The following is a 22,790-nucleotide window of genomic DNA, read 5'->3' on the forward strand; positions in this document are numbered from 1 at the left end:
AAATTTTATTTTCAAAGCCAATAAATCATTTCGTCTGATTTCATTTTTTCATTCAGCTTTCCGATAGTTAGCTATGTCGGGCCCGAGTCTGTTTATGCTTTCTCTATCTAGAAATTTTGATATCAATTGTAAAAATAATTGTAAATTATCATTGGTATTGGGAAATTTCCGCGTAAGTGTGCTTAAACGAACCCCTGAAAAGCGTTTTCCTCTCGACTTTTGTAAATATTTAAAGATATTACAAATAATTACATAAGACATTTAGCGATTTGTTGTCACATTTTTGTAATGACATTATCACAAACTTTAACAAAATTGAAACAAATTTCGAATGTATAACAAAAAAGGTTAAACGACTCGGGTTTGCTTTTCTGTTGCGACCAAATTTTATTTTCGAAGGCAATAAATCATTTCGTCTGATTTTATTTTTCATTCGGCTTTCCAATAGTTAGCTATGTCGGGCCCGAGTCTGGGTATGCTTTCTCTATCTAGAAATTTTGATACCAATTCTCATTTGAGGCGTTCACGTGGCTACTATTTGACCATTATGTGGACCGAAAACCTAATGATCTAATTTATTGTACTTTTACAATACATGTATTATGCTTCATACGTCGCAGATTTTCAGTGACCAGTTTTATACACAGTACAATATTTACTTCTTCTTATAACGATTCATAACTCTTAATCAAACATACGACTTCCACCACGAATCATTAGAATTGGCCTTGTGGTTCTTATCTTTTATAGAAGTTTCTTCTCACTTACAATCTGAAGATCAAAAAAGGGCCATCGACGTCTGCCGATTGACACTGGTGGCCAGACAGGGCCACGTGACCACATATTTCAGACATTATTATTGACAAGCGAGTTATTAACTATTGTCTTCCTTCGTGTTCTTTGTTAATAAGATAGAAACCAATCTAAGTGGTGTCAATCTATATCACCTAAACGCTCAATAATATCTCACGTACAAATCTTTATTATCGACATCAAAATTTGTTAGCATAATACATTGGTACCAGTAACGACTCCACAAAAGACAACATCGTAAAAGAAAACGCAGAAACGTCAATGTGGATACCATGTAAGAGAAAATTGAAGATAAACACGAGATATATTTTGAGTGTGTGTAACACGGAAATATAATATTAATAACAAATGGAGTTATCTCATAAATCAACATTGAAATAACAGTATGATCGATATTCATAGAGTTTGTTATATCTTAACCAAGTCATTTCCGTTTGTCAATTATAATAGATATATTTGTAAATGCCATTCTTAATTGCAACATACAGACCGTAAATCTGTTAAGCATGGTATTATGATGAAACATGCTTGACTGAAGCACTAGTTTGTTGTTCGTTATCCATCAGATATAGAATTAGTAATTTAATAATGGCACTTTTATTAATAAAAACGCCGGGAGTGTGGTTTTTTGTGAGCCTAATTCGTTTATAACAATTCAAAATCTTGGGAAATAGATTCTAACAAGCTGTCTTTCCAAATAACGATCGGTTTCATATTGGCGAACAACGAGCGGGTTTATTGTTCAGTATTCGCGAATAGGGAATAGGGAATACGCAAGGAGTAGGGGTTTAATGAGCCTAATTGATTTATAACAAGCTGTCTTTGTACCCGAATAACAAGCTCTTTCATATATACCAGTCTCAAATATACCAGTACCGTGTTTACGATAATAAACAATCAATGTGTTTAACTTAAAATAATTTCGATGAAATGTTCAATATATTCATTTTTCATTAACTTTTTTAAAACTATTATAGGAAGAACGGCCAGCTCTTTATCTAAATCTTACATCATGTATCTGTAACTGGATATGTAATTTAGAACACAGACTTATATTATGATCCGCCATGACAAACATAACTGGACGTAGTACTGGTGAAATTAAAATAAAATCATAACTATCCATGTGTGGATCTAATGAATTCAGTAGGCATATGCAAATTTGGTTAGTTACATGCTCAGAACATAAATGGACGTAGGACTGGTGAAATTAAAATAAAATCATACCTATCCATGTGTGTATCTAATGAATTCAGTAGGCATATGCAAATTTGGTTAGTTACATGTTCAGAATAAATAGGAATCGGTTTTTCAAAAAACATGTCTCAACCAGGATCAATTCTCTATACAAGCGATAATTGTATTTTACTAATTTTTTTTATATCCTGTTGCGTATATTAAAGATGCGTTATGTAAGAGATAAATCTACCTATTCTGTGTTTCTTTTTGTTTTACATCAAATGTTATATAAAATATTACTTAAACATTTATTCACACGACAAGCCCATAATCAACTCTCTGGAACATCGGCTGACTTAGATATTGAGTGGATTAGACAGTGTCCACCATATCTGCGTTAAACAGCTGCATCGATGCACTCACGGAGACTGCCGACAGAAGGCTTAGAAATCTAGATTTCATTAATTTTTGTTGCAATGGTACTTGTCAATCGAGAATATTAACTGTCAATCGGAACTTCGCTCAGAATAAAGGGATTTAAAATGTTCAATATATTCATTTCTTCATTATCATATTTTTGAACCATTATAGCAAAAAAGGTCAGCTCTTTATCTAAATCATACAGTTACACACACAATGCCCCTTTAATACTGTACATCGCCGCTATATCTTTTTGTATACAGTAATTATTTATGCAAAAGTTAACTTACTGTCACATCGTATTTATTATCAATATTACAAATTGTTTCACACAATCCATATATAAAATAAATGATTCGGTTAGTTTCTTATTGCTCCCGAGGTCAGCCATTCTCACTGCGAACGTATAAAACATTTGCGGTCCTTTAAGACTTATTCTGACGCTATCGGATCAACGTATCTTCGTGTATGGATGTACACCTTTCTATTTGCTCGTAAGCTAAATGAGTACACACGTACATGGAATAAAGGACAATTTATCTAATAAAATAATCTACTCCATTGTTTTGCATAGAAACTTAAAAGTCTAATTACTACCAGATCCAATCTGATTAAAATACAGAACTATATTTCGTTTCGGTTTTTTTAAAATACTTTTGATGGCCTCTACTATATTAAGATCTGACCGGTTGTAGTGGAAGGTCTAGTCAGAGGTCATACGAGCGGATTTTGACCCTATGACGTCAGGCATGTGATTAACCAATCAGCATTGATGTGTCTAGTGGGTTACCCACAGTTCCGTGCGCCTCACGCCAAAAACTCGCCGTAACAGACCGTTTCATTGGCCAATCCCTTACATCACATAGAACGCGGGTTATATAACAACTCTTCCAGACCCTAGTGTATCAAAGACAAGTAAAACGAAATTTTGAACTATAAAAAAAAACGAAACGAAATACGACCTGTGTTTTAATCAGATTGTTCCAAATCTAATTTCAGATATTCATTGTACAGTAACAAGATATAGACTTGTATTGAAGTCCCCCCCCCCCCCCCAAACAACCACTCCCACTCCACCTTCCAATTACGCGGTGTGTGTTTGCAAAAATTTATAATTTGGAAAACAACAAATCTGAACAGAAATCAGGCGTTTATTCGCATGTTATAAGAACAGGTAAATATTTAGGCTTACAACGAGTAAGTTTGGAAGGAGATATGTGAATATAATGTCGTTTAATGTATTACGGTCATATTGCACAGTTGGTCAAATATTTCAACAATAATAGTAGAAATTCCAAAACAGTTTTACAATTAAATATTGGACTGTAAATACAAACTTGTTTATTTCCAGAACGTGTTTAAAATAATTGTATAGTTTTAATTAGAAGGTTATGTTAACATTTTGATTAGCATGTTTCAGATGCAGCAAGTATGCTAACGGGCTACCTGGTACAAATTCTCATATGATGAGATCATTACCAACTAATTTATTTTTTTTTACATTAAAACTAGTTTTATGAAACTAGACATATCGAAGGTCATTATCAAAGAATAATCGGTACTCGTAGTAAAGTCCTAAGTGATGCTATTATGAAAGGTCGAAAAATTTGTTTATACTATCTATTTGTTTATAGATAATAATATCAACCTGTTCATAATATCTGTTTTCGAAATTTCTAAAATATCCCTGTGTTGATTATTTATTAACCTGGGTTATTGGAAGTGCAACAGACTGCTTCTTAGAAAGTCAACAATTCCTCATGCTAAAATTAAACATAGGGAAAGGCAGTCTATATTATTATTATCACCTCATAGTACTGTGTGCATAAACTAATTATTTCAATTGCTTGATAATATTTAGGGTGGGATGGGGTGTTCAAACACCGCTTCCTTACTTTCTCTAGGCTATTTACAACACAACCCTATCTCAACCCTAGTAATAGTAAACTTTTACATGTACGGTATATTTAAAATAAGCTATAATAAGAGCATTGCTAGCTAAGAAGTTATCCAAATGGTCTCTAAACATAAATCCAACATTCGAATTAAATTTGAAATGTTAAAACAAACACTAAAAACAAACTAAGAAAACAAATAGAAACAATCTACTTGACAAGGTGGCATTTTCTGAATAGAGTAGATTCTTTATGGATACAATTTACCACTAAGTTCGTCACAAACTCAGTATCTCGTCAACATTACACGTTATCCTTGTAATAGTCAATATAAACAGCAGTGTTTACTTACAAAAACTGGAATATAATCACACTTAATCAATGTTGTTATTTCCATCACTACCTAATCACTAATAAACAATATACTTCTCTTCACAACTCAACACTTTACTTTACTAAAACATTGAAATCGAGTCTAGTTCCCATCGATTTCATTATGGAACATCTACAACTCACTACAATAAACGAATATCCAGACTGAAAACACATAACCGCAAGTAGAGGTTTTTAAAGTAGAAAATGGTTGGGCCTAGCTGTTCGTTTATTGATACAAGCTCGGTATCTCGGGTTTGGAGGTTGATTTAGGTAAACGAATGCGACACTCAAGCTAACATAGGAAAGTTGTCTAAACTTAAACGCCCTCTCTGTCTCATAAAAACAAAAACGAAATAGCAAACTAGATGACGACAAACCAAGACTAGGCACGTTTCTGAAGTCTTTATTTTCTTCCCGATCATGTTTTTTGGAAAGGAAAAATTCATTAACCATGTTGTTAATTGTAAAACACCGGGTTGTTTTCATAAACGTCTATGATATTTTAGATGTGCTCGTCTCGGGTCAATCGATCTTTAAAAATGAAAGATTGGTGATGAAAGTGAGAGACGGGAGTGTGGATTTAAATGCAATTTGGGTATATCTTGGCATCAAAAGATCTAATTTACTTAACGTATGCAAACAGCCAATCAAACAATAGCCAAACAGTAAATGCATTTGGTTTGTTCGTTGAACGAATTCTTTTGGTCAACGGTTTCTATAATTTAATATCAATCAATATTAGAATCAGGGCTTTTCCCGTTTCAAAAACAAATATATATATAAAGAACAAAGATATCTGCATTGGTGGACGTGTCACATACAATATAGACATCACACCCAATGAAAATATTTTACGAAAAAAACATGTAAAGTCTTTTTTTCTGTTGAGAAGATCGATGCATGCTTTAGAACTTTCTCAGTATTCTAATGTAACTGCGATCTATTAGACAACGTGACAATGAAATGTTCCACTGACATTACCATAGTAAATTCGATTGTATGATGACGATAATTCCAACAAAAGGAAGAGAAAGAAAGTTGGCCAACATGCACCACAATACAATTACTTTAAGCTTGTAATCATCATCGTGTCCAAATCCTTTAGTTTGCCAGACTTCCTTATAATAAGACCACCTCCTCTTGGTCCCTGTTTTAATTTGCTTCGCTATAAACCATAGACCGTTTGGAAATATAGTTATATTTACAAACCTACACCAAAAATATTAAACAAAATATTTACTAACCATATGTCAATTAGAAGTTTAAATGACCCCTTTCCGGTAAGTTTCTGTTTTGATGTTCTAGAGTGGCAAATTCCATCGCATCCCACCTCCAAAAATTCATCTTTGTGTTGTGATAGACTTCTGCGTACAACTAAGCTATTTCTTTGAATCACGCTTTATAACTCTATAAAACTGGTTTATAATGGTTCTTTTGAATTAATATATTTTCTAACAATGTCAGTTAGAAGGGCAAATGACCCTTTTCTGGTGAGTTTCTATTTTGCTGGTCTAGCATGGTAAATTCCATCGCATCGCACCTCCAGAAATTCATGTTTGTGTTGTGATAGATTTTTGCATACAATATAAGCTATTTTCTATAAATCACGGTTTATAACTCTATAAAACTGGTTTCTGACCCTTACAAATTGCCATGTATCCACCCTGTAAAGGAGATGATAATACTTAAATCTGATGTCAATCTAACCTCTGGTGTTAACAGCAAAGGAGTTCTCCTGGAAGACAAGTTCAAGTCTGTACGTGACAGACCGATAAACAAGCCCATGGTAATCGTGACCAGAACAACAAATCCACGCATATTGGTAATGGTGACTTCAACAAACCCACGCATAGTGGTAATCATGACCGGGACACGCCCACGAATATTGGTAATAGTGACACAAGCCCACGGATATTGGTAGTCGTGACCCAGGTCCACGGTTATTAGTAAGCGTGGCACATGCCCACGGATGTTGGTAAATATAAAGACCCAAGAGATAATATTCGATATAGTTATTAAACTAAATATATTCAGTAGTTGTAAAGTAATATAAAAACATCCAAAGTCATGGGTTTTATTCTCATCCCTGAACAATTAACTTCTTTGAGACGGCCACAAACGGTAATCATCTCAACGATATAGCAACGCGCAGATTAGTAGATCCGTTCTACCGTGGTTATAATCATTTTTAAAAGAACGCCAAAATGAAAGTGTTGTTTGTTGTAGAAGGTACACACTCAAAATTCATGAATCTTCAGTTCGATATTTTGAATGATTTCCCAAAGCTAGAAAATTCACCGGTAGAACCATATTTACTCTTCCGTTAAAGCAAGAAGGCAAATAGATAATTTATAATTATTATTCAATCGTGAAATTACATTAAAAAATATTTGGTAAAAATGATAACTAGAAAATTGATATAGATGTGCGGAATCCTTCCCCAATTAGTGACCGGCTTGTAACTGAAAACATTAAATTTCGCCCAATCAATGAAGTTTTATGCGTTTCGGCAAATGCGAACGATGCTGTAAACATGTCACCATTTCCTATTTCGCCAACGTATTTCAGTCTATACGGGATTCATCGTCACCAATGAAATGTGTGTCAAAATAAACAGTTTCAACCAATCTTACCTGAATTTGTTGCCGTGTCACAGGGTGGATTTTTTTGACTGGGTTCGGATGCTTCACTTCTCTCGGGTGCCTCTCCATTTTCTTAATATAAAGCTGCAATTAGTTTAATCCTAATTATTAATCCGATTATTGTACTTAGAACGACAAATCTGTAAACAATTTAAGGAAATATCATAACACAATTGTTTCCTTTGATGTGGGTGTTTAACTGATCGTTTTATCTATTTTTTATATGTGCACCATCGAATTTACAGTTTTCGAAAATTAGGGGAACTGTTTTAAAACGAAATAACTATGATGAAAATGGTCTTCGGAGACAAGAAAAGTAATTATATTCCGTAGTGAAAGAAAATATTCTTGGTCGCCAATGTAGATTTAAAAACAGCAAAGGAAAATTTGTCATAGACCCGTCAGTAAACTCGAAGCACGTTAAATCCTGCAAGAAAAATCCAAAACACATGAAGCTTACACCAAACGATTTTTTTTATAAACTTTCTTATACGTGATGTGGTGTTATTTTGAATTTTATACAGCTACAATACAACAATGTGTGCGATGAAGTCGATACCTTGTACCCATTTACTGTCTTTTGTTGTTTTTATTTTGTTGACCAACCTTGATCATGTGTGATATTTTTCATGTTACCGGTAAGCAAACGAAACGACATCGAATCGGAAGTTTAAGCACGGCTGAACAAGTTCGATATTGAAAAGGCACAAAAAAGGAGGAGGTTATTGCTTTTAAAAACACACAGATCCAGATCAAGTTTGTTGAACATTGTTGCTACCCAAAACATAAATCATCTTTGCGACAAAACATGCAATTGCATAAAGCTTTGGTTTAAAGTGTATTAGATGGGGGGGTGGGGGCAAGTCAATAACATGTTGCCGGAAAATGTATGACCTTCAGATTGTTAAACACTATCTAGAGAAGTAGAGTGCATTTTATTTTTACTTTATCCGTTGGTATAGAGCTTAGTGAGGAGATTAGGTATCCGTCTTTGATGTTAGCAAAGAACAAGTTTAGAAATAGCCAGCAGGATCTTGGTTCAGATTAACTTCTGTTACATCTCATCTAGAATTCGTGGCTAGTCTTCAACTGTCTTCTAAAGTTTATTTGCCCAACTAGATTAGTAAAAGAAATATATTTAAATAATTAGTCTAGTAAATGTTGGTAGGATATTTTATACGTCTGTAAATAACGTTTTTTTATAGGTAAAGAGGGGTTAAACTTGCATCATTACTAAACTCCATTTCTCAAATTTCCATTCAATCAAGTGTGTTTAACATTTTTTTTTTTGGGGGGGGGGGGGGAATTATACGTATTAGACCAAACGAATTCAACTTTTATGGCTCATTTTTTGCCCATTTGACTTACATTGACTTGCACCATGGCAAAATGGTGTTGCGTTCCAGTCTTAGACGAAGGCTCAAAATAGATGTTCAATTTCTAAATCAATTACTTTTTTTTAAAATTATCTGTTCTGGTTAAAGATGCATTATGTAAGAGCTAAATTTGCCTATTGCAGGTTTTTCCTTTGGCCTTAAATGTTATGTAAATTATTAATTACATGACAAGCCCATAATCAACTCTCTAGGACATCGGATGGTCTCGATTTTTAATGGATTGAAATACGAGCCCCATTTAATAATTTAGTCTAAAGATAGGTTGCATGGCAACGAAACATATGGACACAGCAGTTAAATCGTCCGGGCAGTCAACAAGAGTTGTCGTATATTTTTACTATGGTCGGTAATGAAACATTTATAATACACTTAAATCTGATTAAGAGTAACAACTATCAGAAAAACATTAAAATTTGTTTGACCCATGGTAACGTTTAGTATACAAAACATTTAATATTACGGATTTAGCTATTCAAGTTATGAAAAATCATTGAAAATCAATATACATGTACTTGTTCGTCTCAAGACCTTGAACTCTGTGTATCAAACTAAAGTTAACCGAAACGATTATATATAGGCGTAAACACGGTGTATAAATATAAAATCAATCAGATGGTAACTATAGTCTCTAAAACATCCACAACCTTTTTCAAAGTGATCAAGGGCCACAACTCTGACAGTAATTATCGGAAATCTTTGAAAATCAATAGGTTTCTTCGTCTAATGACCTTAAACACCGTGTATGAATTTAAAGTCAATCGGAGATTGACTTTAGCCTCTAGAGCGTCCACAAGATTTTTCAAGGTGATCAAGGGCCATAACTCTGGCAGTAATTATCAGAAATCGTTGAAAATCAATAGGATTCTTTGTCTCATGACCTTTAACAAGGTCCATAACTCTGACAGTAATTATGGGAAATCGGTCGTCTTCGTCTCACGACCTTAAACACTGTGTATGAATTTAAAGTCAATGGGATATTCACATGAGTCGCTAGAACGTCCACAGGCAATTGTGGACGCCGGACCGACGGACGGGCCGAAGAGCGGGGGCGACGACGACAATATACGACCACATTTCAATGTGGACGTATAAAAATGGATAATCGAGACTTTGTGTATTATTCGTAACAATGGTAGCATTGAAAATCGGGACTACGCTATTCTTATCAAAACTTCCAACATTCATAACTTCGCTCAGAAAAAAGGAGTTGGCTGAAATTTCAATATATTCCCTTTTCATTATCTATTTGTGAACTATAATAGCAATAACTGTAAGTTTTTTTTATCCAACTCTTACATAATGCATCTTTAAACGCTGTCATTTACAACTTTTCGCTGGACGACATTATCTAATTAGTTATGCTTACAAATTAATTATTTAATAAGTTAAGCTTATAAATTATTCTTACGTTTATTAGTAAGCGGTCTGCAGTCTTACATATTGTAGTGATTATAATCTATTCTGTAATTTGTTGATGGTAGTTTAAATATCTAATCAAGAAGGCTAGACGTAGTTCAACTGTTCTATTAAGTAAATCTTGGCATTAGCTAGAATCGCCCTTGGGATCTTTAATTGATTTTGACATGTTTAAAAGAGAAAATAAGTTATTCTGTTTAATTGGTTGAGAATGAAAAGGATTCACTGTTCTAACATTTGCTTGTCTATATAAAGTGTGCTTTAATTCAACTGGCACCAAGATGGGCTTTAACGTGATATTGATATTTGATAATCCTTTCAATATACATGCATGTGATAAGTGTTCCATGTACACTATACACCACCGTATTACCAAAGCAGATATATAGGGGGGGGGGGGGCGCGTGTCGTGTCAAATAGTAATCCTATTTTTAAAATTTCTAGTTACCCGGTTCAGACTAGAAATTCTAAAACAGAAACATATTTACTTATTTGTTGCAAAATTCCACCCATAATTCACACGAAGCTCTATATTCTGTATGTTGCAAATGCCCTCTCTACATTTTTATGTAAATTCAAAATCGTTATTCAAAACAATGTTCGTCAAGTGATAACTTGTTAGAAAATAAATCAGTTTTCAAGAAATAATGGTTTAAAATCTTAACGTGAAAATCTGTGGCAGTGTTGTTTCCGGGTTATGGTGAAGTTCGATCATCAAGCCTCTTAACTACCATCATCTTACCCGAACCGATAAGAAACGTGAATTTGGGGGTCACATACATAATTTTACATACATAATATACTCTAATTTAATTTAAAACCAATATATCTAGTTCCGAACTCTTGCTGTGGCTGTGTGACTCGATAGCTTTCGATTGTTCTTATCTCTCTACAAAAAAAAAAGAAATAAAGGAGAGAGGATCTTGGCAAGTCGAGTAGGCCTAATTGCTTTATCTATCTTGCCACGGTTCAGTGTTACCTGGGTATCATTAAAAAGATATTATTTGGGTGGAATAGTGGAGTTTTTATTTGTTCAGTACTGGACTATAGTTTTTCTATCCGGCTGCCTGTCATTTTTTTTATTATTTTTTTTTTTTGGGGGGGGGGGGGATATTTTAAATTTTAATTTAATTTGATTGGAATGATTCGACAATTTGATTAGAAAATGTCTTACCCCCCATTTAGTAATAGTTCCAACACGAAGCAAATGTGAAAAGACGGCGGAACAGCATTTTACATTTAAATAAAGAAATAGCTTGACGACATTTGCAAAGATTTTATTTTTCCTGTTTACTATTGGTGTATTTATTAATCATGAACTGCATTCGTCACATGGTATGCTTTCGTGAAAATTCTTCTTCTTTAATACAGTTCTGTCAATTAATGTATTTCACCACGATGGATCTATAAAATGTCAGGTGCACGTTTGTAAAACAGAATCGTCACTGAATATAAATTGACGATCAATGATTCATGTCAGGATCCACCATGATGGGAAATCTACCATCATCATGGATATTTTGGTATTTTTATGTGCAAGTATGCAATAAATTTCTCGTGAAAATTTAAACCAACTATCATTAATGAAGTACGGCTCTTCAAAAACTCTTTTTATGCATTTATAATGAAACCCTTTAAAATATAATTTCCTACCTTCATTAGTAAACATTTATATCAGACATTTTACAAAGAAAAAAAAATGAGTTAATAACGGCAACATCTATACAGATTATATGTCGTTTTTCAAGTTCAAATTTTCTCAAAATAAAAGTGAGTTAACAATATTAGAGGATAGTAAATAGTAGTACAACGCCTACCTTTGAGTCCGAGTAGTAGTAATCCATTTTATAGTGTTAATTTGGTGTGTCAATTAGAGAAAAGGTCATTTTGAGGGCGGGAGACACACATCTCTACTGTAGCTGATAACATGGTACACAGTTTGTCGTTATTGACAGACCAAGGACACGACGAGATGTCAACATATCGCATTAATCCACGTTCCTCATCATGCTAGTTCATGTGAAAATTCCAAAATAAATATTGACCCGCCTTGGAAAAAAGGCCCCGTCTTGTAGGCCGTTGTAAACCGTAACTAGCCAGCGATTAAGAAGACAGGTTAGCTACCAGAAAGTTGGCAAATTTGTGGGACAAAAGTACCAATTGTCTTTTGACTATTTGAAATATGTTAGCACATTTATTACTACAAATCACAAGGAAAGTAGAGCATTATCTGGATCCGGCTCGATTGCCAATTGATACAAATATTAACTTTGAAAAAAATAGATTATGTTAAGCAGGTAGAGTGGATCAAACATAATTATTTAATCCAGAAAATAATCATCATATATCACAAAAGGAACGGGCACATCCACAGATTATCTCAAATAATGAGAAACAAATCGAAACAACTCCACTAAATACTTGTTTATAATCATAAACCGGCGTTTAGTGATAGACAAGCTCTATTTCATTATATTTTTTTAGAAAGATTACACTGTAGTTAACTAACTTTAGTCTCATGTTTTTGCTTACTGTATCAATGATGGAAAAAGAAAAGGATCACCCAAATCGACTGCCTCGTTACCTCTTGGCGTAAAAGTTGCAATGAAGATAGATGCCATCCAACAAAACCAAATCAGCATATAAAATCGGCGATTTTAGTTTTGTTCAAATTGTTAAAATGCAAACTATCATTTAATAAAGATGGTATCTGGGTAATATTTATGATTTTTATTTACATAATGCTTGATAGATATGTTTGTTACCGAACATTATTTAAAATCTTCTTACAGTACGTGCTAGAAAGTAGCTTACACGATCCAACACCCTTCCCTAATACTTTGTCCCTGAACTGTGGGTATCCATACGAACCCTACACTAATCTGTGTATTATGTGTGTGCAACCTATATGCCAACAAAAGAGCGAAACTAATAGAATCTTTATCTCGTTTCTATGTTTTTAATGTTGCGGGATGATAATAACATATTGAACGATCAAAGCAAACATTTGGTCGAAAATACAACTACAACGTATGTTCAATTGCACACTGTTTCATTGTTGTTATAGTATTCTGTTTTATACAATTTCTAAATATAGAGAAGACTTTTTAAGGTTTTGAATAAGTTTTGTACAATCCAGTTTTTGGTGTCATAAATATGTTTAAACCAGTACACCCGTTGACGTCATTAACTTTGTTTGACCAAACCGGAAATGGCTTATTATCGTGGTTATGGGCGTATGATCTAGATTTGTCATTAAGGATAGGTCGAGAAAAAGGAAAATAAACGATAGTTCCAATTCATGTTATCGAGTGATTTTTTGCTTGATCATTTTTCGGTCTTATAAACGCCCTACTGACAATAATCATTATACTGTCAGTTTAAATAGATAAACTAATAATATGAACAATAAATAGTAGAAGATAGCACATCAAATCAGGTTTGTCATTGATATAATTCGACATAATTTCCACGATTTTGGAACATGTAAATTATTTTGCTTTCTTACTCATGGAAATATTTTCCCAGTTTGAACACAATACAATACGATTTAAACCCTATTAAAACAATTTTAACATAGAGATCTTTGCTAAGGTTGATCCGGAACAAAGATTTGAAGAATCTGGAAGTGACGTAACTACTGGAAAGCAGTTGGACACAGCTCACCAAATATTCGAAACAAAGGCCAAGGCTATTTTAGTCCTTCTCCCCCTGTCTCTTTTCCCCCTTTTGCATGGCGATCTTTGTTGATTTTTTGGCGTAGAATTGAAGAAAAAGGTTTGAATGTACATTTTCTGCCAGGTTTTTGTGAATATTCATGATTTTGAGGCGGAAGGATACAAGATAGTTAAGAGGTTGGTTAGGTTGAAATGTAGGGCGGAAAATTGCATGTTTACTTTTTCTCTACTTCCAGCTTGTGTATCTCAAGTTTTTCATGATGAACCTCATACATGCTTTTGGTCAAGAGGTTGCCACCTGTTGCTGCATCTGTGGTAGAAAAGCGTTCTACCCAACGAAAATTTGGGGAAAAGTTGGAGCCGGTCTAAGAGACGAGAATTAATATTAAAGTCAATGGGTAAATCATTGGTGATCTGTAGCCTGTCTGTGTGTGACCAGGCTGTGACTGATATGCCTTAGTAGTGAAGATATGAAGACTAAATTTTCAGAAAATATGTATAAGATATTTTGACTACAGAAAAACTAAAAAAAAGTTAAATTTGAAAAAAAATATATCAATTTTTGATGTAAAAAGGTCATTTTACCGCAAATTTCTAAATTTTCAGTTTTTATTTCATTTCAAACAGTAAAAAAAATATTTTAATACCCAATTTTGGCTTATTCAGTCTCAGAAAGCACGGATAAAGAGAACAGTATTGTAATTGCACAAACAATTCGATGCAGAAATTAATCCTTTCATGACTACTCAAATGAGTTAAAATGTCTAAAAATGCGTTTATTTGCATTGCTAATATGACTTAGATGGAATCTATAAGTTTGTCAGGTTTAGAAAATGCTCATGCTTTCCTACAGAAAATTGAAAATTGGTAACACTGTGTTAGTAATGTATAGAAGATGGGTTTGTAAAGAATGTTCAAAACAATTTTCCACTATTTTACCCAGAACAAACATTTTTTTCTTCTTTGAAACAATAAATTATTGCATTTCCTGCATGTAGAAAGCAATATTGAAGTCTTTCTAGACATTTTTCACTCTGCCATTCCATTATAGAGAGGCTATAAATGCCCCACCCCACCTTTTATTTTATTAATGTGTTTTCAGAGATTTATTTGCACCAGTGTTGACATTTAAATGATAGTAATTGGAATTTGTGGTTGGGTTACAGCTAAGAATGCTATTTTTCACCAATAAATAGCTATTTTGTATATTTCAAGGATTTCTAACCCTTTTTGTTTAGAGTCAAACTTAGAACCCCGAGGCATTTCGGGCCAATGAGACCATACCCTGATATAAAACTGGTGTAGATGTGTAAATGTCAGCTTAATGTTCAATATTTTCTTATCAAAATCTAGGATTTGTGGTGTTTGTTGAATTTATTTTACTTATAGAACAGTAAAATGCTAATTTTGCTTCTTTTCAGGCCTCTTTTATGTTGTTAACTCTGTCATAACTACTTTTTTGACTTCATTTAGTCAAGAAATTGATGTAAAGCTCCAGACATCTTGCTTTAGCACAAGATTTGCAAAACAGATTTGTATGATGCCTCTAAGGTTTGAAATGTTGGAAAAATTGAATTATTCCCAAATTTGTGAAAATTGTGTATTCTGTGACACTTTTGTTAGAGAGGGGTGATCATAAACGAAATATGGCATTTTTTTCATTCATCAAGGCCTATTTTAACCACACTTCATATTTATTGCACATATTTGATTTTATATGTACATATGTTGGTCAGGGATGATAAAACATAGTTGTTAGACAGATTCCTTAGTTCTGCAACCAAAGATTAGATGATTCAGTCAGTGACATGTTTAGGGGGTAGGGATATATGTTTCAGTATAGATCTCTAATATTACAATCGATGCAGCCGATTTGTGTTTTTGCTGTTTGTATAGTGTCCAGGGTTTCTAAAAGTATATTTCTCGCTAGTCTGGCTTTCTCAAAAGTGGAAAATTGTTGGTATTTTAATAGATAATACATGTAAATTTTGTACATTTTTCATGACATTTTTGAAAACAATTCCAGATTATGAGTGTTTTCTGTGTACCTTTTTTGTAACTTGTCAATTGTTTTCACAGAACTCAAATTCTACCTTTAATAAGAAAGATTTTTAAATTTTGGCACAAAAGGCCCGTGGACCTGAGATGCACCGCTGTACATAAAGCAGCATGTATACTTAAAGGGCCATCATTTCTGCAATTATTCCTCGATTTTGATTTCCATTCACCGGCATGTTGAACGAACTCATGGGAAGCAAATAAAAAAAGGCCTTTTGGTGATACTCAAAGTTTCACCTCTATATAGGACACAGCTCACCAAATATTCCTGGGCCTTCAGCCACGAAACAAGGACCAAAGCTATTTTTAGTTCTACTCCCCCTTTCTCTTTTCCCCCCTTTTGCATGGCAATCTTTGTTGACTTCTTGGCGTAGAATTGAAGAAAAAGGTTTGAATATACATGTACATTTTCTGCCAGGTTTTAGTGAATATTCATGATTTTGGGGCGAAAGGATATAAGAGTTAAGAGGTTTGTTAGGTTGAAATGTAGGGCGGAAAATTGCATGTTTGTGTATCATGTACATTTTCTGCCAGGTTTTAGTGAATATTCATGATTTTGGGGCGAAAGGATACAAGAGTTAAGAGGTTGGTTAGGTTGAAATGTAGGGCGGAAAATTGCATGTTTGTGTATCTCAAGTTTTTCATGATGAACCTCATACATGCTTTTGGTCAAAAGGTTGCCACATGCTGCTCCATCTGTGGTAGAAAGCGTTCTTCCCAACGAAATTTAGGGGAAAAGTTGGAGCCGGTCTAAGAGACGAGAATTAACATTAAAGTCAATGGGGAAATCAATGGTGATCTGTGGCCAGTTATTGTTATTGTATAGAGAGCGATAAGAATAGAAATGAAATGAAATGGGGTTTAATGTTCTACTGTTCTGCTTCGAACTGGGTTTTGTGTCCCATCCGAACGACTAGACAGCTAACCTCGTCAGGCCCTCCGTCCTGCATCACTGACAAGGGGGAATCGCACCGGAAAATCTGGATGAATTTTCTAGGCCAATGCAGGGATCGAAAACCCAACCTCCAGGCTAGCGAGCCAGCAGCCACCGTCACCACCGGTAAGAATAGGGTTTATAGTGTAAGTTAATACTTAAATTACGGTATTGAGAATGCATTTTTATTCTGGAATTTCCATAGTTACAACCGAAACTCGAGTTACCTGTAGTTTTCGGGATATGCCACAAACTTTGCCGCTAGAAAAATAGCATCCCGGTGTCAATTTCCAGAATTCTTGGTTGAAAAAAATATTGATTTCAAAAGTTAAAAATGCAATTTTTGACAAAATGGCGCCACTTCCGCTGTCAATTTTAAATTGTAATCAATTTGATATGACGCATACATGCTTTTTGAATCAAATGGTGTCACTTTTATGAAAATCCAATAATTATTGACGATTTTAAAGGCTTAATAACGAAAACAGTGACTTATGCAAAATTGCCCATTTCTAGGCAAATGCTTTTATAACAAACTAATTTTAACATACATTTTCTTCGTATGAATTATAGCTACAAGTTTATAAAAGTTACGTAGAAACAAATGCTTTTATAACAAACTAATTTTAACATACATTTTCTTCGTATGAATTATAGCTACAAGTTTATAAAAGTTACGTAGAAATATTTTAAAATTTGAAAAGCCTGAATGGGTTGTAAATAGGTCAATTTTACACCTCTTTGCACCTCTTAGTACACTCTTTTAGTTATATCAGTTTTGAAAAAAATAATATTTGCTTTCGAAAAATGGAACCCATCTGTCAAAATTGTAGTTTTGGGTAAAATTACGCCATTTCCGGTGCCGACAGATAACTCTATCGGTAACAAAAAAAATGACAATTGACACAACGGAACATATGAACTTTGTTTTATACAAATCGAACAATAAATAATTAATCTAGGACTGAAAAACTGAATTAGCCAATGGCGGCTAAGGAAAATTACGGAGACAAAACAAAATTCACATTTTTGCTCAAGTCAGACGACTCTTTAATTCATACTGTTTTTTTAAATATCGAATATTTTTTCGACTACTTCCGGTTTACGGATCATTGTCGGGATAGATTTAACACGTTTTATGGGAACTTAACTTCCTGTACCAGAAGTTTCAGAAAGGTCCATTGGACAGTTTTTAAAAGAAAGGAAAATTAGAAGATATTTAACAATATTTAGCAAATAATTGGTAGTCTGATACTAATTAGAAGAAGATATAACAATTTTTCAACTTTTTTCAAAGTTTGTGGCTCCTTTTGGACCATTTATACTATATTGAGGCTTTTCAATTTGGATTCACACCCTAGATCACCGTTAGGACTCTAAGTAACAGAAGTTTAAGAAAGGAAAAGAGAAGTTTTCGGGATGAAAGCATCTGAATAGCCCCCAAAAATGATTTTCAGCATCCCATTATATATTGCCTAACCAGCGAATTTTTACCATTTAGATGTCATACGATCGTCCATTGTTCGGGTTATCCATTGACACTTTAGTTGTTTTGAAATCTGACGTAGCAAAATAGTGTAATCAGCATATGGACTGTTCACCGTAACTTTTTTCGCAAGATCACCATTTTTTTACTTTTTATGGTTTTTTTTTCTCAAAATATCGGATATTTTTTCGACTACTTTCGGTTTTTGGATCATTGTCGGGATAATTTTAACAAGTTGTCTGGTTACCTAACCTTCTGTACAAGAAGTTTCAGAAAAATCCATTCAGCTGTTTCCAAAGAAAGAAAAATAGAAGAGCATTTTCAGTAATTTAAGGATTTTTCAACTTTTTTCCAAGATTGAGGTTCTTTTGGGACCACTTATTTTATTTCAATGCTTTTATTTTTGGACTCAGGCCATAGTCCACCGATAGGACTCGTGAGTAAAAAAAGTTTAAGAAAAATCATAGTTTTCGTTTTCGAGAAAATGGCGTCTCAAAATGCTACAAACGGAAAATACTACATTTTCGGCGTACCATAATTTATTTTCTAGCCATCTAAATCGTATCATTCAGATGTCATATGATAGTCCATTAATGGGGCTATCCAGTGATACTTTATTTCTTTTGGTCCGCTAAAAGTTTAAGAAAAATCGTAGTTTTCGTTTTCGAGAAAATGGCTGGCGTCTCAAAATGCTACAAACGGAAAATACTACATTTATTTTCTAGCCATCTAAATCGTATCATTCAGATGTCATATGATAGTCCATTAATGGGGCTATCCAGCGATACTTTAGTTGTTTTGGTCCGCTAACATCTGATGGAGAAATCAAGTTTTTCGCAAGAGCGCTATTTTTTTCAACCTTTTTTCTTCATTGTTTGAATACTTCCGGTATGGATATTATTGTCGGGATAGTTTAAATAACCGGATTGGCTTTATCAAATAGCCACATGGCTATGTAATGATATATTACATTGTCTGATCAGATAAAATGCACCTGGGGAAATCCTATGTTCATAAGTGCCAAAAATACAAATATGGTCAATATATCGAAAATTAAATTTAAATATTTCAATACATATTATACATCGTTAGAATCGTAATTAGGTCAGCTATCTGAATGTGTAACTTTTTTGTAAAAATTTGTTTAAATAATTAAGTAGTAGAGCATTTTCAAAAATTTCACGATTTTTCAACTTTTTTCGATTTTCAGTACGTTATTTTGGCTATTCCAGACATTTCAATGTCTTATTGCATGGATTCATACACAAGACTACCGGAGGGACTCTCGATAGGGAAAGTTTAAGAAAAATTCTTGGAGCAGTTTTCGAGATACAGGCGTCCAAAAACGCTCCAAATCAGAAAACATTTGATTTTCAGCATGTCATATTTTGCTGCTTCGTCATACTATCCGTATAAATTGGGCATCATACGACAGTCCATTCCAAGGGCCACTCAACGAAAGCTTAATTTGTTTAATCGGTTGATATTGGACACAGAAATCGAGTTTTCCCCAAAACACCCATTTTTTGCGTTTTTTTTTCGAAATATCGGACATTATTTCGCTTTCCGGACCGTGGTTGAAATTGCTTTATCAAGCGGTCTGACTATATAGCTTTTTGTTCCACGACTTTCAGAAATATCGATTTATCCTTTCCAAAAAACATAACGGTTGGGAAATGATCAGAAAATTCGAAAAAAATCGAAAAATAAAGGGCGATAACTCGGAATGAAACTTATATTTCTGGAATCGGATAGTCTTCAGGTATCCAAACATGTAGGTCAAATTTGAAAATTTTGAAAAATAACAAAACTTGTCTCTTAAACAACATTTTTCATTTCTCGAACGATAGAAGTCAGCGACGAAGTTTCGAAATTTTCAACTGCTATCGTCCGAGAAAAGACTCAGGGTTTATGAAAATGTCATTTATATGAAAATAAGTCCTATTTTCAACTGCTATCGTCCGAGAAAAGACTCAGAGTTTATGAAAATGGCATTTGTATGAAAATAAGTCCTAATTGACGAAGCTACGGCCGTTTTTTAAATTTTTATGCACCGCATGAAATTCGGCCAATTCCGGTCTGCGCAGAAGTTTCAAAAATAGTTGATCAAGTAGACACCGCAAGGTTTCCAAATAGAAAATTAGGTCCCATATCGGTATCTGTTACAAGCGCTGAGAAATATGCTCCGCCGAAAAGAAAAAAAATATAACTAGACCTGCAAGCAGCACTGAACCGGCTTTCAGGAATCATACAGGAAGTTTGTCATACAATAGCCCATTCATCGATCTACCAAACGATACTTTAGATGTTTTGATGCGGTCACACCCGACGGTGAAATAACGATTTTTGCAAGAGCACCGATTTTTACTGGGTTTTTTTTTTAAATATCGAATATATCGACCATTTATACGATATTGAGGCTTTTAAATTTGGATTCACACCATAGACCACCGTTAGGACAAGTTTAAGAAAGGAAAAAAGAGAAGTTTTCGGGATGAAAGCATCTGAATAGCCCCCAAAAATGATAATACTAGATTTTCAGTGTCCCATTATGTATTGCCTAAACAGCGAATTTTTACCATTTAGATGTCATACGATCGTCCATTGTTCGGGCTATCCAATGACACTTTAGTTGTTTTGAAATCTTACGTAGTAATAATAAAATAAAACCAAGTACGAACAATCCAAACCATTAGACAGAATTCGAAGTCCTAAAAAAACAGTATAGGCAAAAAAGTGTAATAAAGCAAAATAGTGTAATCAGCATATGGACTGTTCACCGTAACTTTTTCGCAAGATCACCATTTTTTTACTTTTTATGGGGTTTTTTCTCAAAATATCGGATATTTTTTCGACTACTTCCGGTTTTTGGATCATTGTCGGGATAATTTTAACAAGTTGTTTGGTTACCTAACCTTCTGTACAAGAAGTTTCAGAAAAATCCATTCAGCTGTTTTCCAAAGAAAGAAAAATAGAAGAGCATTTTCAGTAATTTAAGGATTTTTCAACTTTTTTCTAAGATTGAGGTTCCTTTGGGACCACTTATTTTATTTCAATGCTTTTATTTTTGGACTCACGCCATAGTCCACCGATAGGACTCTGAGTAAAAAAAAGTTCAAGAAAAATCGTAGTTTTCGTTTTCGAGAAAATGTCGTCTCAAAATGCTCCAAAACGGAAAATACTAGATTTTCGGCGTACCATAATTTATTTTCTAGCAATCTAAATCGTATCATTCAGATGTCATATGATAGTCCATTAATGGGGCTATCCAGCGACACTTTAGTTCTTTTGATTCGCTAACATCTGATGGAGAAATCAAGTTTTTCGCAAGAGCGCTATTTTTTAACCACTTATTTTATTTCAATGCTTTTATTTTTGGACTCACGCCATAGTCCACCGATAGGACTCGTGAGTAAAAAAAGTTTAAGAAAAATCATAGTTTTCGTTTTCGAGAAAATGGCGTCTCAAAATGCTACAAACGGAAAATACTACATTTTCGGCGTACCATAATTTATTTTCTAGCCATCTAAATCGTATCATTCAGATGTCATATGATAGTCCATTAATGGGGCTATCCAGTGATACTTTAGTTCTTTTGGTCCGCTAACATCTGATGGAGAAATCGAGTTTTTCGCAAGAGCGCTATTTTTTTCAACCTTTTTTTCTTCATTTTTTGAATACTTCCGGTATGGAGATTATTGTCGGGATAGTTTTAATAACCGGATTGGCTTATCAAATAACCACAGGGCTATGTAATGAAATATTACATTGTCTGATCAGATAAAATACCCCTGGGAAATCCTATGTTCAAAAGTGTCAAAAATATCAAAATGTCAAAATACCGAAAATTAAATTTCAATAACTCAATATATATTATACATGGTTAGAATCGTAATTAGGACAGCTATCTGAATGTATAACTTTTTTTTTGAAAATCTTTTAAAATAAAGAAATAATAGAGCATTTTCTAAAATTTGACGATTTTTCAACTTTTTTCGATTTTCAGTCCGTTATTTTACCTATTCCAGACATTTCAAAGTCTTATTGGATGGATTCATGCACAGGACTACCGGGGGGACTCTCGATAGGGAAAGTTTAAGAAAAATCCTTCGAGTAGTTTTCGAGATATAGGCGTCCAAAAACGCTCCAAATCAGAAAATACTTGATTTTCAGCATGTCATATTTTGCTGCACTCTCATAGGATTCGTGTGAAATTGGTATCATATGATAGTCAAATCCCCGGGCTACCCACCGATACCTTAATTTCTTTAATCCGTTGATATCGGGTGGAGAAATCACGTTTTTCCCAAAAGCACCCATTTTTTGCGTTTTCTTCAAAATATCGGCCGTAAAACGAAACTCGGGCTCACAAAATGGGCAGAAAATTCGAAAAAAATCGAAAAATAAAGGGTGATAACTATGAATGAAAGTTATATTACTTAGATTAGAAGTTAGCGACGAAGTTTCAAATTTCAAAATTTTCAACTGCTATCGTCCG

The 22,790-nt window shown here is 33.9% G+C and overlaps 1 protein-coding gene across 7 annotated transcripts in view; it reads right to left on the bottom strand.

The window, feature by feature from the left end:
* The window catches only part of LOC126828395 (tetraspanin-4), a 222,763-nt gene that overhangs the window by 131,202 nt on the left and 68,771 nt on the right, over positions 1-22,790 (bottom strand). For 3 of the 7 annotated variants that reach the window (XM_050558181.2, XM_050558182.2, XM_050558180.2), the window contains exon 1: positions 4,660-4,988. Coding sequence is in view for 4 of the 7 variants with exons in the window: in XM_050558178.2 (XP_050414135.1) it covers positions 7,316-7,408; positions 11,955-11,981 (120 nt within the window). In the remaining 3 variants the exon portion in view is untranslated. Of the gene's footprint in view, positions 1-4,659; positions 4,990-7,315; positions 7,409-11,954; positions 12,091-22,790 lie in introns of those variants that run through there. The other 4 variants (XM_050558178.2, XM_050558179.2, XM_050558183.2 and 1 more) reach the window with 4 other exon arrangements.

Source organism: Patella vulgata, chromosome 7, assembly GCF_932274485.2.
Source record: "Patella vulgata chromosome 7, xgPatVulg1.2, whole genome shotgun sequence".
In the NCBI taxonomy this organism is placed as follows: Eukaryota; Metazoa; Mollusca; class Gastropoda; family Patellidae; genus Patella; species Patella vulgata.